This window comes from Morus notabilis, unplaced genomic scaffold (genome assembly GCF_000414095.1).
Source record: "Morus notabilis unplaced genomic scaffold, ASM41409v2 Scaffold1244, whole genome shotgun sequence".
Lineage (NCBI taxonomy): Eukaryota > Viridiplantae > Streptophyta > Magnoliopsida > Rosales > Moraceae > Morus > Morus notabilis.
This window is the reverse complement of record NW_010361435.1, coordinates 1-18,313: the sequence shown is the minus strand read 5'-3', so window position 1 is coordinate 18,313 and position 18,313 is coordinate 1. Positions and strand designations below refer to the sequence as shown.

General features: G+C 31.4%; 2 protein-coding genes across 2 annotated transcripts; both read left to right on the top strand.

Annotated features, from left to right (window-relative positions):
- The first annotated feature begins 409 nt into the window (after window positions 1–409).
- Window positions 410–826, top strand: LOC21385897 (egg cell-secreted protein 1.1). The gene has a single exon (XM_010099497.1). It carries the CDS (start codon window positions 410–412, stop codon window positions 824–826), a length of 417 nt encoding a protein of 138 aa, XP_010097799.1.
- Window positions 827–12,620: 11,794 nt separating this feature from the next.
- On the top strand, window positions 12,621–18,193 carry LOC21385895 (serine/threonine-protein phosphatase 6 regulatory ankyrin repeat subunit B; the record flags this gene model as incomplete). Its single annotated transcript, XM_024166524.1, has 3 exons — window positions 12,621–13,176; window positions 13,403–13,555; window positions 17,838–18,193. Coding segments are annotated over exons 1-3 (1,065 nt in total), but the record flags the coding sequence as incomplete, so codon positions are not given.
- Between the last annotated feature and the right edge of the window lie 120 nt (window positions 18,194–18,313).

The window sequence follows — 18,313 nt, the reverse complement described above, 5'->3', positions numbered from 1 at the left end:
AATAATAATAATAATAATAATAATAATAATAATAATAATAATAATTATTTTTAAGAAAGGCAAACACATGGGAAAGGCAAACACATGGGCTGAATGATAAATATAGAGTAACGTCTACATATTTTAGTAGCCCATTAAAAGTGCAAATTTAATTATCATGAAACTCCTTAATTATAGAAAATCCTCTACTAATTAGTATTTACTTGCGTATATAAAACTACTGACTTTGTCTCTTCACTTTCTCATAACCTTCACCATACACTTATTCTTATTAATTTGCGTCTATGTATCCTCTTCACTTTCCCATGCAGGTAACGTTTGTTTTCATTCTCTATATATATTAAACACTAGCTTAATCACTACCAAACCAAGCTATACTACTTCTAATTTTGTTTTTAAACAAAGAAAAATGGCTTACACTACTCTGATCAATCTCTTCCTTTTCTCAACGCTTTTAGCTCTGGCCAGTATTCCAGCAGTAACCATGGCAAGGCCTGGAGCTTCAATTCCGACGACGGCGAGTGTATCGAACCTCGCGGCGAGGTTAAAACTGGAGGAGGAATCATCCAACTGTTGGGACTCTTTGATCCAGCTTCAAGCATGCACTGGAGAGGTCATTCTGTTCTTCCTCAATGGCGAGACCTACTTGGGCCCTAGCTGTTGTGAAGCCATCAGGACCATTGGACAACACTGCTGGCCTGCCATGTTTTGCTCCCTAGGGTTTACCACTGAAGAGACTGATGTTCTCCAAGGCTACTGCCTCGGAGAAGCCCGGGGTTCTGCCTCTTCTCCGCCACTGCCGCCTCCGTCGCCGCAGTCCATTTAGCTTATAGCTAATTAATTTGTTTTCCTTAGCCTTAGGGGATCGTTGGAGTTTGGTTTTATAGTGTTATTTCAATTTGGTGCTTGATTTGCAGTTATTTGGGTTTGTCTTAAGTTTTATTTGGTTGTTTGGGTGATTTAGGTTTTGGTTTGGGTCTGCTAGTTTGTGCTGCTAGTTTATGTGGTGTTACGTTTTGAAGTTTAGTATGAGACTAATTAGTTTTAAATCATCAGAATTAAAAAGAATAATTAATTAGTTACAGAATTTTTGTTTGTTTGGTTGTTGTGCGTGTGTGTGTTTATTTTTTATTTTTTATTTATTTATTTATTTTTTTCCATTGGAGTAATTTTTAAGCAGTGCCTAAATAGTCATTTTTTGTGGCTAGCTGAAAATACGTGATGTGCCCACTAAATTCGTTGTGCACTTGCCGATTAAATAAACTGCTAAACTGCAAATTTCCAAAGATGCACCCAAACGTGGCGTCAAAGAAATCTCGAATCCTTCTCCAAATTAATTGCGTACGATATTGTAAGAAAAGATGAAGATTAATTGACCTAGCTGCATTATTATAATAGCAGAAACACAACAAGAGGCAATAGAAAATGCAGCACTACAAATTATCTTCCGCAGCAATTCTACCGTGTCAAATCTTCCAAGCCAAAAATATAAATATATATCCAACTAATTTACCTATTTAATAGAACACCGATTAAATGAGTTCCAAACTTCGGAGTCCAATTTTGTGGTCCCTATTTTAGTGGAGACCTGATGCTTAAAATCGGTGGCATATTGGTATGCATCTAATATATCCTTGGGCCATGATCGTTTGTTGTTTGTTTTTTTGTTTTCCCTTGTCTTTCAGCAAATTCTATAAAGACAACGACCAATATACAGCAAGACCAACAATCTTCTTCTTCTTTTTCTTCTTCTTCTCTCTCTCTCTCTCTCTCTCTCTCGGTTCAATTAAAGATTAAGCCATTACTGTAATTAGTAAGTTTTTTTTTTTTTCTTATTTGAAGTTGATATATAACTCTTTTTGGTGGAATGTTAATGAAGTGCTACCATCAGTTCTTCACTTTTTAATTTCTGCTTCTTTAGTTCCAAAAGTGTTAATTTGAAGAAATAATAAATCAACTCTTGGCTATAATAATCGCAAATTCTCCAAAAAAAAAAAAAAAAAAAAAAAAAAAACGAGTAAGAAAGATAGTTTTGCTTCAAAAAAAAAAAAAAAAGATATCGTTTTGCTTCAAAAGAAAAAAAAAAAAAAAGAAAAAAGAATTTTACCAATTCATTTGGAAAGAAAAGGTGTAAAAACAGGGCAATCACTCTTTGATGCTTTGTACTTTTTGCACTCTTCCAATCTTTTCTTCATCCAAACGCATAGGAGAGGAAGAGTATGAAAGAAAAAAAAGAAAGAAAAAGAGAGAATAATAATGTTTAACAAAAAAAAGTATGAACATCTTAGATAATATATTGAAAAAGAAGATATAATGATCAGAACTGTAAATAATAATTTTTTTAAAAAAAACTTTCATTTATTTTACTCCGAAACTTATTTTGATGCAAATTATTACCTGTCAAAAGTTAATCAGAGGACTGCTGATTTTCCGTTAAGAGGAAATTTTTGCATGAACTTCATTTTAATTCTTTTTATTTTTATTTTTATAAATTTTTTGCTTTTTCAAGAAGAAAAAAGTTTTTTCAAACCAGAATCTCATCCGCTATAGCTACTTGGCAGGCCAATTAGCAGGTCGACCTTTTAAGGTAGAATCCCATGCATTTAATATATTAGGCAATTAGTTTATCTAGATTCTGATTAGTTTATTCATTCAAATTTCATTAGTTGTCATTCCACATCTTATTTAACATGTATCTAAATTTAACAATTTGATCAACATGAACAAGAACTAGAACTAAATACTAAATATTTAAACAATTCATGAGATATTAAAATTTAAATGGAGGGATATCTAATGAGATAGAAAAATAAGACAGCAGATCTTGATTCTTGCTTTCGAGCTCATTAATCCTTTAACAATGGACTCATATGGATAAAGAATTTTATTGTAAAGGGAATATAGAGAAGGAATGAGAAAAAGCAATGAATAGAAAATTGAATTTATTCACTCTTTTCATTGTCCAGCAAGATGTATGGACATGTATATTTATACAATAAAAGGCAACGGTAATATGCTAAATAACTCCTAGGAAATGATTTTTATTTAATAGGTAATCCTTTTGAAATGGCATAACAAATTGTCATGTTTGTTTCCAACGGCTTTGCATATATCATGGGATTTTTTGTCCGTTTGGAGTAGTAATCTGGTTGCTCCTTTTTCATATTGTCATTACCTCTATTAGTGCTAGAATCTTTGTTATTTTTGAGAAGTGAGTCATCATTGACTTTATCAATAAATAGGGCAGCCCCTGCTAATGGAGCTTCCACAAACAGGAACCACTTCTTCCATCCTTTCCTCCATTCATTTTCTGTCTCAAATAGCGTAGAAATTTTGGTGCAAATAACTATGAGTGTCGTTTCAATATTTCCTGTAAACGTATTTATGTTGCTAACGACAAAGATAACACCAACCAATTATTTTCCTGTAAACGTATTTATGTTGCTGATGACCAAAATTTTGATCACACTTCTCTGTTCATTATCGCCCAAAACATCCTCAAGCGGTCAACTCGAATTGTTGAAGAAATTGTGCAGGTATTATATATATATATATATATATATATATATATATCGTTGTGTAGATATGTAATACCTTAATAAAGAGGTCCTTTTATTTATAGATATTTTTCCATTCCTTAATTTCTTTTGAGACTTTTATATATTGTTATTTAACAAAGGTATAATTGGCTGTATTAATTGACTTTAGGCTGGCCAACCACATTACGTGGAACAAAAGATCAGGAGATGATCCCCGCGCTTAACAATAATACTAACTTCATGTGCAAACTCAAGGAAATTCAGTGTGAGGTCAATATTGCTTACCCTATACATACATACATACATACATACATACATACATACATACATACATACAATATGTACTAAAGTGTATATTTTCATGGCATTAATAACAACATCTACTTCTTAATTGTAATTAGTTGCTTTTAGTATGTAAAGGAATTTAACAAGAAATGTAATATTAGGATTAAAAAAAAGTAAATAAATTAAAAACGAACGCAATTCATTAATTATCTTTCTTGTATTTACGTATCATTTTATTTTTTTCTTACAAATAAAGAGAGAGGACAACAAAAGAATTAAAGCACCTCTCAACTGAATTCGCACCGTTATTGGCCTAAAAAAGAGGTGTGAAAACGATGACTTAGGGATTGCTGCCAACATTCATTTTAGAAACCCCTCTTTAAATGGATGCATGAATTGACATTTTCTTTTTTCATTTCTATATTTGAGGCCCAGTAAACTTTCGCAACTAATTTTATAAGTAGAGACCTGATTAAACGAGAAAGGAAATTATTATTCTTTTTTACACTTTAATTTCCCATTTATATACCCAGAGTAAAATTCGATGTGGTACAAACATAATAAGAAATTTATCTTGATATTGTCTACTCAGATCAAGTTATGAAAGAATGAAAGTGGACCAGAAATAGCACATGAAACAATAAAGTCAATTTTTAACCTGGTGTCGACTTACAATTTCAACGAAATGGCACTGTTGACATTAGCAGCATTTGCCATGGAGTTCGGAGAGTTTTGGCTGCTGGCTCAGAGTTACCAATCAACGGAACCCGATGAAGAGCTTGCCAGATCCATGGCAACCCTAAAACGAGTTCCTTTCTTTACTCAGTCTTCAGTGCTGCAGCAAAGATGACGGCAGACAGTGGTTCAGTTTAAACTTATTAGTGAGCTTATTAGAGCAATAATGGAAGTGATGGAAACTATGTTGAAGTGATGGAAACTTTCGAGCTCACGATTCTCACATGTAATCTGTAAGTGGTTATTCTTTGAGCAGTCATATTTGTCTCGATGGAATTTATGCTCATCAGACACAAAAGTGAGCCCCACTTATAGGATTCACGTGAGTCCCACTATGTGGAGTCTACCTCTTTGTGTCTATAGGAATAAATCCATGTTAGAACAAGAAGAGTTTTCCTTATTCTCTATAAGAGCGGTAATACAAAGCCGTACAAACTTTTATTTTACCAATGTAAGTTATCTTTTAATTGGAAAATACAAATAATTGATTTAACAATCTTTTAAACACTTACTAATTAAAAAAAAGGAAAATTTAAAGTTGGTATAACAATTGGGCTTAGAGTTAGTTTCCCTAATACTATTCATATTATAATTATATATCAGAGAAAAAAGAGGAGTAATTTTCACTGACATGGTGGTGTGGTTGTAGTTGCTAGCACAATCATGTCACGTGTGTAGAAATACTCTTTACTTTTTTTTATGTGAGAGCTTTTCACTGTAGCATATAAGTTATATATAGATGTGACTTTTTATAAGAGCTTTTAACTGTAGCAAAATTAGAATTGAAAACTCAAATTAGTGAAATAAATGAGGCCTTAAAAACTCCACACACGAGGTGCACATGTCTATTTCCCTGATCTAATTAATAGTTGTTTGTTAGTAAAATGTATCTAATTGCAACAGTTAAGCAGTTGGGAGGGAAATTATCAAAATTAAAAGTTTGGTTACTTGTTTTGCAAGTTCAGGGATAATTGTACTAAAATTTGGGATAATTACTATAAAGTTTGCTATTTTTTACGGGGAAATTTTATATATTTTAGTTATTTTTTTATTTGTCCCTCAATAGAGAAAATGTTACCAATATAATAGCGTTAATCCAATTAGTAGAAATAAATATGTCAATGATATATTTAACACAATTTATATGGCTTAATTATGTGGTTGTTGCTCTCATTCGAAGTGAGCCACAGGATTTGACTCCGTAGGATAAAAAAATCCATGATATCCGTATGACGTTTAATGATCATCACAAAAAATGCTTGATTTTCTTTATGTCAGCTGCTCTTAAATTATCTTAATAATGAGTATAATTAATTTTTTAAAAAAAGCATTCCTCAATAGAAAAATTGCTTTCACTTTATTATATATTTGATGTTCGTTTATTTGCAGAGGAGGCTGACCATTTCCATTCGATACTCAAAGTAACTGATCAACAAGAAACCAACATCGTGGAGCTTTTAAAGTCCATCTTTTTCACTTACAGTAATAACCAACAACTCATTGATAATTCTACAAACTCAAAGGTCTGTTGCATGACATTTGTTGTTGCTATAAAACTGGGTACACTTTTTTTTTTCTTCTTCTTCTTTTTTTTTTTTCCTTTGTTGCTGTAACACTTGATACTAATTAATTGATTTCCTAGCTAATTTGTGTGCTTAAACTGTTTTCTCACAGGTCAATGACCTTGATAAGCTGAAGATAGAGCGTGTGTTTTTGTTCATTTCTGGCCTAGATGTCTCCGGTGACGACGTTTCTTGTCTCAAGCAACTTCATGATAAAATAATATTGGACAAGCAAGAGCACAACAAAATTTTATGGATCCCCATTTTAGATCAGTGGAGTGACAAAGAGAAAAATGAGTTTGAGAAACTACCGTCAAAGATCCCTGGATACAGTATCAAGTTTATTGCAGATAAAGCAAGTATAAGGTACATTAAAGAGAAGTGGCCTTCAGGAGAAAGCCTAAGACCTCGTTCATTTCACTAATTCGAGTTTTTAATTTTAATTTTATTACAATTAAAAGTTTTCACAAAAAGTCACATCTAACTTTTTTCGTTATAACAAAAAGCTCTCACATAAAATCACATATCGGCTCAAATTAAAAATTAAAATCAACGAATTGAACTAGGCCTAATATTCTTCTTGTGATGAACTCACAAGCAAAACTTGAAACCTACAATGCGTTTCACTACATCAACGTTTCGGGAATGGAGGACTTTCCTTTTGATGAGCAATTGTTAAAAAAAAAAAAAAGTTGATAAGTCAAAATTGGCCTCTTACCCTAGTTGGTGATCATGGCTCTAGTACGGCATTAAAAGAATGGGTAAATTCACACATTCACAAAATTGCATCACGCATTTTTCACTTTTAGATGTAGTACTTTTAATTTTTATTCATAGTTTTTTTATTAATTAAGTTAAGTGGGGGCAGAGTTTCTCTAATGCCAACTATTCACTCTCATCATTTATATAATTTTTTTAGTAAATAATGAGAGGAACTAATATTAGAGAAAGTAAGCATATACCAACTAGATCGGCACCTACTATGCAACTCAAACAAGGCCAACCTCTAATTTATTAAAAAGATAAAAAGAAAAAAAGAAATGTAGAATCCATCCACAAGGACGAACCAAATAAAAGAAAAATACAAAGGAAAAAAATTATACACTCGTGTAGCCGGGTAAATTAAGAATCATATGGATAAATTTACATTTGAATTTTGTATATATGGTTATTGTTTATACACTGTAATCAATCATCATTTTTCAATTACTGGCAAACAACTATTTTTTCTATCTAAATACACTTAACTAAGATTCATAACTTGCAAGTTGCAACTTAGATCAATTAATTTTGAGATCAATATTTCCAAGAGTGCGTGCTTTTACATTGAATGATTCACCAATTACAGATGGAAAAGGAAAACTACGTCTTCTTTTATGGAGGAAGCATAAGAGCTGGTAAGAAGGTTTCTCAACGGCAGTGGAGGAACTGAAAGACAAACTTGCTGTTAAGTTGTGTCCCATTGTAACGAGCAAAGGATCGGAGACCACATACTTAGAACATAAAACCTTCTGAAGTGGCTTGGAAGACTTGTTTTTCGCCAGTCTTAAAAGCATTAACACAACAATTTCACAAGAAATCCATAAGTTGCTTTCCTACAAAAATGGAGATACGTGCGCTTTGCTCATGAAAGGATCGAAGGCGGTAATTGTCGGTCACGGTTCTGTTTGTAAATCTGGCGGTAAAATAAAAAATGAGTAAAAATGAAGATAATATAGACACATCGTATTTTATGTAAAAAATTCCCAAAGAAGACGGGGTAAAAACCACGAGACAAGTGTAAAAAGATTTAATTATAAAAAATGAGGATTCGCCAATTTGTAGCCATTCATTTTACTTGTAGCTAAAAATTGACCAATTTGTTGTCATTCATTTTACTTGGCCACTATTTAGTCACATGGTTAAATCTAGTCCACACAATTTTGTGGACTTGAATCGTGAGTTTTTGGGCTTTTCTAATTTTGAGCCTTTGGGCCTAAGCTTAATCCAATAGGTTCGACATTTTTGGAGGTCCTGAAAGAGTTGAATAAGGTCGAGAAGCTCGAGAGTTGCAAGAAGAGTTTCGAAGATACTTTCAAAGAGCAACATGAGAAAATATTGAAGGAGACTTGGCCTTGTTGCCGGCTTGAGATCTCGTCTTTTGCGGGACTGATGCCGGAAGAAATTCATTGCCCGGTCTGTAATGGTGTCCATAGCATGAAAACGAGGGAGATCATCGTTTACGAGTGTTGCCATGAAGTTACTACTAGCGAGGCTTTGTAAAAGCATTACGTGTCTAGTATTTTTATTTTTATTATTATGTTTTTCTTGGCTAGTTTCCTCGATTGCAGAAATAAAGGGTAGGTTTCATGTAATTAAGTTACCATGAATGATTCTTTACCTGATTCCTCAGTTGTCTGTGTGTGTTTATGTATGTCCTTTTTGCGATTCCAACTGTAAAAGACATATTTTTTACGTTGGTCATGTATTTATTAGAGGCCTTTTAATTCGGATTTGCATGTATTAATATTGTTTCAATAATAAAGATAAGAGTACCGTTATGTTACATTTCGTTACAATTTTTTAATCTTATTTTTGGTTGACATATTATATCTCAAATTTATTTAATTGATATTTCTAATATATTCGAATTTGTCGTGATGCTTTTTTTTTTTTTACAATAAAAATCATATAATCACTTAATGAAAATTAGGTATTTTCTTTCGTCAATCATTCGCATGCGCCGTGGAAACTTTTACATAGTAAAACCGAGATGGCTCTCAAATTCATGGGGTTTTATCTCGGAGGAGGAAATGAAAAAACATTTTGTTTTTTCAATACAAGTTTGAGAAACATATATATATATATATATATATATATTTATATATATGGAGAGCTCTGAAAGAATTCGGCTACAAGTTTGATTTAGCTGGTAGTGCCCCTTTTATCGAGTCAGTCCTGAAATTCAATTCCAATAAAGAAGATTCCTACTATATGGATTTTGTAAATTATTTCCTCACTTTGTGCCATTTGGAAAATAAAAAACTAATGCAATTTTTATGGTTTGAATGTGTCGGCAAACTTAAAGTTTTATTTTTATTTTTTATTTTTATGAATGGCGAGAGACGATAACTAATATTGGCAAACTTAAAGGTTCATTTTAATAAAAACGAAAAAAAAAATAAAAAGAAAAAAGCAAAGAATACGTTGGAACTGATTTTTGTAATCACGACACATAAATAGTTCCATTTTGTAAATAATATTCTATGGTAATGATTTATGGATAGGTCATTTCATTTCTAGTGGACATAAAAAAAATTATTAGAATCTTATCATAAGAAACTACCTAAATAAAAAAAAATATATATATTATAATCTTATCATAAGAAACTACCTAAATTACAAGTTGGAGGAGGTTGCTTAAGTCACATCAAGTTAGTTTATCAATCTTTTGGAAGCTGTTAGGAGGTGGACCAATAATAATTTTTATATTTTAATACTTCCTCTCACATGTGGGCTGGACAATGAGCAAATCTGTGGGTAAATTAATTAGAAAGCCCAACACGTAAATATTTAAGCTCGAGATGTGTTAAAAACCCAATATATGATGACAATTTAAATGTGGATAAATAGTGTAATTACGGGAGTTTGAACTCAGGACCTCGTGTTCTGATATCATGTTAGTTTACCAATCCATTTTAAAAGCTTAAGTTGTTATGAGGTAGGTCAACAATAGTTTTTATATTCTAACACATCATGCTCTTAGGCGGACAAAGTTGAGGATGATCAATAAGGAGTCTTATTAATTTAATCAACAAATCAAGCCAATAGGAGCTCAGGTTCCAGTTCCAGCTAGTTATTTTTCAATCTATTCTGGAATAGCTTTGCACAAATCTACAAATTTAGCTGTATAGATCCCTCACAAACCATTACAGTTACAATCACAATTGTTAGTTTTAAAAACCAAATAGCACGTAAATGGCAGAAGCGTGGCATAATATATATATTTTAAGATTTTTTTTTTTCAAAACTTTGAACGAGTCACTATAAATACATTAATTTATGTAAATATGTAAAGTGAAAATAAGAATATTACCATCGTCCGATTAATCAGATAACTTCAAAAAAATTTTAACAATGAACGATTCATCTTCTTTAAATTCTTAGGTCTTCCGTGCCAATCTCCGGTACTAAATGAAAGGAAATGTGGATGTCTGGAGAAAACAAATGGAAAGATTACACACTCAGTTTTTGAATCCTGCTATGATCTTAACACATGAGAAAGCATAGATTAAAACTAAGAAATTCTCTTGGTTTTTCTTTTCTCTAAAAGAGGAAAAACTGAATGTCTAAAGAGTGTATTTTCTATATTCCCTAAATACCCCTATTTAGTGTTAGGAGGTAGAATTCTAATTGGAAATTGCCTATTTTTAACAATTAAAAATAAATAATCACTTGTGTTCCATGGAAGATATGGGCGCGCCACACAGGGAAACTTTGTGTGACGCTGCTCCTAATTACTTAGCAAATAATTAGGTAATGATAGGAATTTTGATGAACTTAGAAGAGCGATTTTAAATTTTTGCCTAATAATACGATAGCATATATGAGAATAGAATAGGAATATATCTATATTACATGTGTAGTCATAGTGAGTGCCTTAACTTAGTGAATTTATACTAGTTCACGCTTCATAGGAATGTAGGAGTGTGGTTAGTATAAATATATCTGTTAGTTTATCGAAAGAGGCAAGTAGAGATTTTAATGCACTTGATTAACAATTCAACTAATTAAAATTAATCGATTAGATAGTGAAATCAATTTGAATGAATTTTATTAGGTGAAAGAAATTGTAGACCTAGAGAACTTTTTTATTTTACTTTGATAGATTTCCGTTTGTTATTTTTCTTTTCTTTAATAGATTGTTCAAATAATCCTTGAGCTAACCAGTTTTAGTAACTATTCCTAATTAGACACAATCTCCGTGAAAATAATACTCTAATAATCACTTTATTATTTGTTTACGATTCTGTGCACTTGCAGATTTTCTCACAACATCTCGCTGTTAAGTTTTGATCACGGGGAACCTCTCGCGGTGTTGGCTTCCTTTCTTTAATATATGGTGGAGTCCATTTTTTTTTTTAACAATTTTAATACCGAATCCTATAACTTATGTAAATAAAAAAAAAAAAAGGAGTTTTGTAACTTAATTTTGTCTCCAATTCCCAGTAATTAAACGCGTCATAAATTATCCGTACATAGAGTATTCTCTTCGTTTTTATACTCTTTGGGACGTCATTTAGGTAAGAAAAAGTTTATACTGCGGAAGACACTTTGGAACAAATTGTACTTGAGATTATTCTCCCGCGAACCTCATCTTAACAAGTAATACCCTCACTTTTATATTTCTTCTTAACCACAGATTCCTCCAGTTTTCTCTTTTCTTTATGTCTCGTGTATTATAGTTTTAATTTTATGAGACACGTTGTGTCCTGTTGGTACAATATACGCTAGTTCTAAAACCAAAAGAGAAAAAGGGAAGAATTAACTTATAAAAGACGTTTTGTCGAACCTCATCTTAACAAGTAATACCCTCACTTTTATATTTCTTCTTAACTACAGATTCCGCCAGTTTTCTCTTTTCTTTGTGTCGTGTATTATAGTTTTAATTTTATGAGACACGTTGTGTTCTGTTGGTACAATATACGCTAGTTCTAAAACCAAAAGAGAAAAAGGGAAGAATTAACTTATAAAAGACGTTTTCAATGGATGTATATTGCAAAATTTTGTTTCAAGTAAAACGTATAGGGGATTTTTTTTTTCCGTAGAATTTTTTTATTTGGAGTTAATTTTAACGAGACATCTCCAGTCTTTTTGGGCGAAAGAGTGAATCTTTAACTCGGAAGCTTCATTGAGTTCAAGTTTTGTGTTTTTCATGATAGAAATGTTTTGTAAGCATTTTTGATCGGTTTATTTCAGGTACTTTTTCTTTTTTGTTATTTTTCTTTAACTTTTGTAATTCTTTTCCCTTTTACTTTAATATATTAAAGGGAGTTTCTCTGATAGTCTGTTCGATAGGTAGTTTCAGCTTTTGACTGTTGGATATGGTCAAAATCACATCAGATTTAAAAAGTATATAAAGAACAAACAGATTTTAATACAAATACGACGGCTGTAAAGTAAAGGATTACCGGTAGTCTATATATTTTTACAAGGACTACTAGATAAAGTCCGTTTCCATGATGCTAATTTTTATTTTTCATTTTTTCATCTTAAAAAAGTTTTTCTTTGTACTTTTCAATTTTCGTACTATTATAATAATATTTATACCAATTACTTTAGGTTACTAATTTACAAAATTATTTCTTAATGTTCACGCATTGCAAATATTCTAGTGAGGAAGACATATATAAATAACTGAATTTGCTAGCTAGACAAAAACATTGGCATCACTAATCATTGTGAGCTCTATTAAACTTACAAAGAGCAAGCACACCGAAGACAGAAAATAAAAACCAAAATGTTTGTTCCTCGTTTGCCCTTTCCAGAGATAAGCTCAAGTCCGAGTTTCCAGCAGCGGCAGGAGGTGATTAGGCAAATCAGAGCTGCCATAAAAGGTTCTTGGGACGACGTTGTGAAAATATACGAGGCACAACGCGATGTGGCTCACAAGGCCAAGATCACCAAGATGGGGTACACGGCACTGCACATTGCGGTTTCCGATGGCGAAGAGGACATCGTTGAGAAACTTGTAAAAACAGTTTCCAATGTGCCTGGAGCTCTCGAAGTCAAGAACAACGCAGGCAATACACCTCTCCACATTGCAGCAGCAACGGGAAATATACGAATGTGTAGGCGCATTGTCGGATCAATCGAAAGAGGTTCGCAATTGGTCAAGATTCAGAATAACGACGGAGAAACTCCTCTCTTCATGGCTGCTCTACATGGCAAAAAGGACACTTTCCTCTATCTGAATTCTTTGGTGTATTTGGACGAGAATATTTCTAGCCCTTATGTTAGGAGGACAAGCGATGGCAATACAATTCTGCATTGTGCAATAGAGGGGGAGTACCTTGGTAAGATAAGACATCATTTTATTTTCAAGTTGTCATCTAAACAAAAGTAAAATAAAATTGTTGTAAAAAGAGAAAATTGCACGTCTAATTAGCACCACATGTTTGTTGTACGAACATGTACTAGAACATATACAAGAAACTATCTATATATATACCATATTTTGATATGAAGTCCAAACTAGTGATATAAAACACTCTTGTCAATTGTATATATTGTACTCGACAGATTTGGCATTTCAGAGAATCCATCTCTACAAGGCTGATCTTGTTAATTCTGTCAATGAGGAAGGGATTACCCCTCTTCATGTTTTAGCAACTAAGCCTTCAGCCTTCAGAAGTGGTTGCAAGCTTGGTCCATGGAGAGGAATAATTTATGAATGTAAGTATGTTTAACCATTTCTTGCTTATAATTACTCTTATTCCTTTCTGTTTTCTATAATTTTACCATATATTTTAGTATAAAACAAAGTTTGAGTTTCAGTATATAAGTGTATAGATTTTATATCTACGCGCGGCCCTCTTTGAAGATGTAAATTTCATATATAACATTTCTAGCAAAAAGATTTCATATATAACATATACATATAGACGTAAGAAACATAATATGACATTTTATCAACATTAGAGTTATCCAAGATGTTGGAATGCTGTAACATTAATTAAATTATTGTTTTCTTTCCTAATTTGAGTTGTACATGACTTGGCTCTATTTTAATCTTTTCTATTTGTCCTAACTTATTTTTTAAAGTAAACGAGTTAGCATTTTTTTTCTTTTTTAGAATTTTTTTCATTCTATTTAAAATTTATGATTAGTAGACATTTTTACTCTTGTTAACACCTATCAGTAATTGCCACAATACAAAGGCAAACCGACATAAATATAGAGAAAATTATAAGAATAACCATTGTCTTTCATTATTCTATTATTTATGCGATTAAAAAACATTATGATAGAATAAGAAACGTATTCTGAATATGAAAAATATTTTGTTAGAAAGATATTCTTGTAGAATATAAAAGACATTCTATAAGAATATTAATAGCATGAATGATAAATTTAAAATTAATGAAAAAAATAAAATAGTATTATTGATCACATTCTTGAAAAGTTCTAATATGTCATAATTTTTTCAGATTATGTGGAAGTAAGCTTTAAAAATTAAACTACATCGATTATGATAATGAGCCAATATTTTTCTCTATAGTATCCTAGCTTGTACCTAATCGAATATTGTAGGTTTGGTAAATAATTAATTACGTCTAGATATTATGCAGGTAACTTATTTCCGGACAACTATACAAACTGCTACAATTTTGTCAATCTCTTACACAGGGTAATTCTGGTATTTACTGGACGAGGTATGCATCAAAACCTATACGTATATGCTCCCGCGATTAAAATTACAAACGCAATATTATTTTCTTTTTACCTATGTTTTATCTCTTTTACCGTGATAAAATTTAGTTCAAAAAATATTTTTTTATAGTAGTATTATAGTTGATTTCTTATTTATTTGATGGTTTGAGTTTGAAATATAAATGTACTTGAAAAGTCAAAATTTGAGGTATAACTCAACATTTAAAAATATTCTGCATAGATGTTACAGAATAGAAAGTTGGGAGAGTGAGTGAAATTACATATTTGAAAATATCGTATTTATCAGTAAATATCGTAATTACACAAAAATCGACTAAGGGAGCCGGCTTCCAGTAAATACCGTATTTATCAGTCGCCGATGCCTGTGACAGGTAAATATTATATTTACCTGTGAATATAATATTTACTAAGAAATACTGTATTTACTCGAAATACCATATTTACTCAAAAATTCAATCGTCAGCGTCAGGGACTAGTAAATAACGTATTCACTAGTAAATATTATATTTAATCGTAAATACAATATTTATCTGAAAATCCAGTTGTCACCGCTGGTTACAATATTTGCTCAAAAATTTAGAAATTCTTCCTACCGGTGTCAGAAACCAAAATCACAATAAAAAAAAACAAAAATCATGAAATAATGGACAAAAAAATACCAAAAACAAAAATCCACCAAAACCACATAACTCATAAATTACAAAATCACCAAGAAAAACAAAAATATGAGATCTAACACCCCTGCCATTGTCGCTATCGGCGCCGGTTATAATATTTACTCAAAAATCCAGAAATTCTCCCAACTGGCATCAGAAACCAAAATCACAATAAAAAAACAAAAATCATGAAATAATGCACAGCAAATACAAAAAATTCTACCAAAACCACATAACTCATAAATTACAAAAATCACCTAAAAAACAAAAATATGAGATCTAACGTAGCCGCCACTTCGTCATCAATCAGCTTCAGCGGCGTCAACAATGATCATCGCAATTAGAAGGATCACTAGAGAAAGATCTGGAGAGAGAGTTCATTGCGATCTCTAGAAACGGTCAAGTAAATTCGATCTCCGACGACCTCCGGTATATTTACTTAACATTTCCAAGACCAAAACAACAATGAGGGCCTAATGAACCAAATCTCAACATGTTACTAATAAGGAAATAAGGTTACATATATTTTGGGTCAGAATTGGAATTTCTGTGTGAAAAAGTTACACAAAGGTCACCGTTTCTTCCTTTCAAAAAGAAATTGAAGGTAATAAATGTTAAAGGATCTGTCATTCTAAAAGGTTACATTTTTTAATTTGACTTGTTCCTAATTTTAAAATCAAAAAGCATTCTAACACAACCTACAAGTACACGGAGCTTTTTTTAGCTTACCCTCCAATTAAATCTCACCCTTTTATTTTAATCTAATGGTTCAAGCTAATGTTGTATGAGAAACAACACTACTGGGGCAAGATAGGAGACTTATCATATATATATATATATATATATATATGTATATAATACAATAAGACAACATTATTTTTCATGTAGAAGTATTACATTATATTCACCACAATATTTGGACCGCAGAAAATATTCACTTTTTTTCCCCCTTTCATGTGGTAAGGGCATGCGTGGATAACTGAGTTACTAAAACAGAAACAAAAGCATCGATGGTCAGTTCAGGTGTTGAATGAACTCCTAAAAGTTAGTAGTATGGATGACCCAGGGGGCATTCCGTATTTCTTAGAAAATGAGGATGGGAGTCGCAATGAACTACAGTTAGAAAATTATAAAGAACCTGTTTCCCAAGGTATGTAAGACCCTCTTCAACACAATGTTATATGTTTGGGTCAAAAAATTTTGAAACCAACATATTTGATATGTAACTTAATTATTTAATTTTGTGTTTTATGCATAATGTTTGTTTGGTCCTAATAGAAACTATTTGACACCGTCTAAACAGATATGTAACAAATAAGAAATTAACAATTTCCTTTACTTATTAAAAAAATACAATAATAAAGAAAGTGAAAAACCCAACTAAAAACAAAATTAACTCACCAGATTAAAGTCAATACACACAAATAATAAACAAATGTCAAAGTTTAAAACCAAATATTACAATATAATATATGCCGAATATGCCGAATTTAACACCAAAAGTAGCAAAACACTGTATAGTGCTTTTCTTATTCAAATGTCAAAATTTAATATCGACACATTATTTTTGGCACTGCATGAAGAAATTAAATTAAGATACCAAGGTTAAATTTTGTCATTTATATAGGAAAAGACACTCTCCAGCATTAGGAAAACTAAGTGTAAATTTTAGTGCTGAAATTGTTTAATAGTATATTTAGTGTTGTATTTCGTACCAAGTATAGCTATGATTAAGAGATATGCCACGTCAGCACCCCTAGAAAACACGAATATTATCTTTAGATTCCATGTAGTACTGTAACATTAACTGTAGATCCCATTTATGTCAAACAAGACAAGAGTACTAATTTATTATTGTAAACATTCCATATAGTCTAACATTAACTTTAGATTCTTCAACATAATAATTTGCATACTCATTTTTAACTATACACACAAATATTTTCATTAAAGATTTTTTCTCTCTTTCCTTTTCCTGTTCATATATAGAACTGTGTCTAAGTTCAAAACTTATACTTCGGTAATATGCATAGTTTAAATTATTAGTTACTTTTTTAGGTTATTAGCACTGTTAGACTCTAAAATTTAAGCATAACGACATTTTCATCTCTAAACTTTTAACTTTGATATATTAGTCCTTAAACTCTCATTTTTTCTGATATTATAGTTGACCAATTTTTTTTTTTTTTAAATTTAACGTAGATAATCACATATTTATTGCATAATAACAAGTACAAAATGTTATAGTTTTTAACGTGTAATAATGGCAAGAACGGGAAAATTTTGCTTATAACGTTTAAGTTATCAAGCAATTGACACATAATTATCTTTGTTCAATTAAAGCTATCCGTCGTCAATTTTATTTGAAGGACCAAAACTGTCAAAATTAAAAAAAAAAAAAAAAAAAAAAAAAACCTAAATAAAGAAAAAAAAAAAAAAAAAAAAAAAAAAAAAAAAAAAAAAAAAAAAAAAAAAAAAAACCTAAAGTTCAAAGGACTAATATACTAAATATAAAATTTTGGAGACTAAAATTAAAGTTTAGGAATTAACAGTACCGATTACATATAAAAAGTAAACTATACGCTTGTAGTGGCGTCATTGACGGTCAACAATTTGATTGGTTGCAGTGATCAAGGAGAATGAAAATAAAGAATCCTCGAAAATAAAGAAAGAAACAGCTTTACTAATTGCCGCAAAAAATGGTATCACAGAAATGGTGCAGAGAATCCTCGAAAACTTTCCTATGGCCTTATATGATGAGGATGAAAATAAGAAGAAAGTTGTGCTGTTGGCGGTAGAGAACCGTCAAGCGGAAGTGTATAAGCTTTTGTTGGATAAACATTCGCAAAATGAAAGTGTGTTTCGGAAGGTTGATAGTGATGGTAATGGTGTATTGCATCTCGCCGCAACTAAAGGAGACCATAAGCCCTGGCCAGTCCCTGGGGATGCCTTGCAAATGCAATGGGAAATCAAATGGAAGAAGGTAATTAAGATGAATTACCTTGATTTGTTTATTTTCTCTTCATCATACAACTCTAAGACAAGTACTTATATAAGTACTTCTACATACATATACATATACATATACATATATATATATATA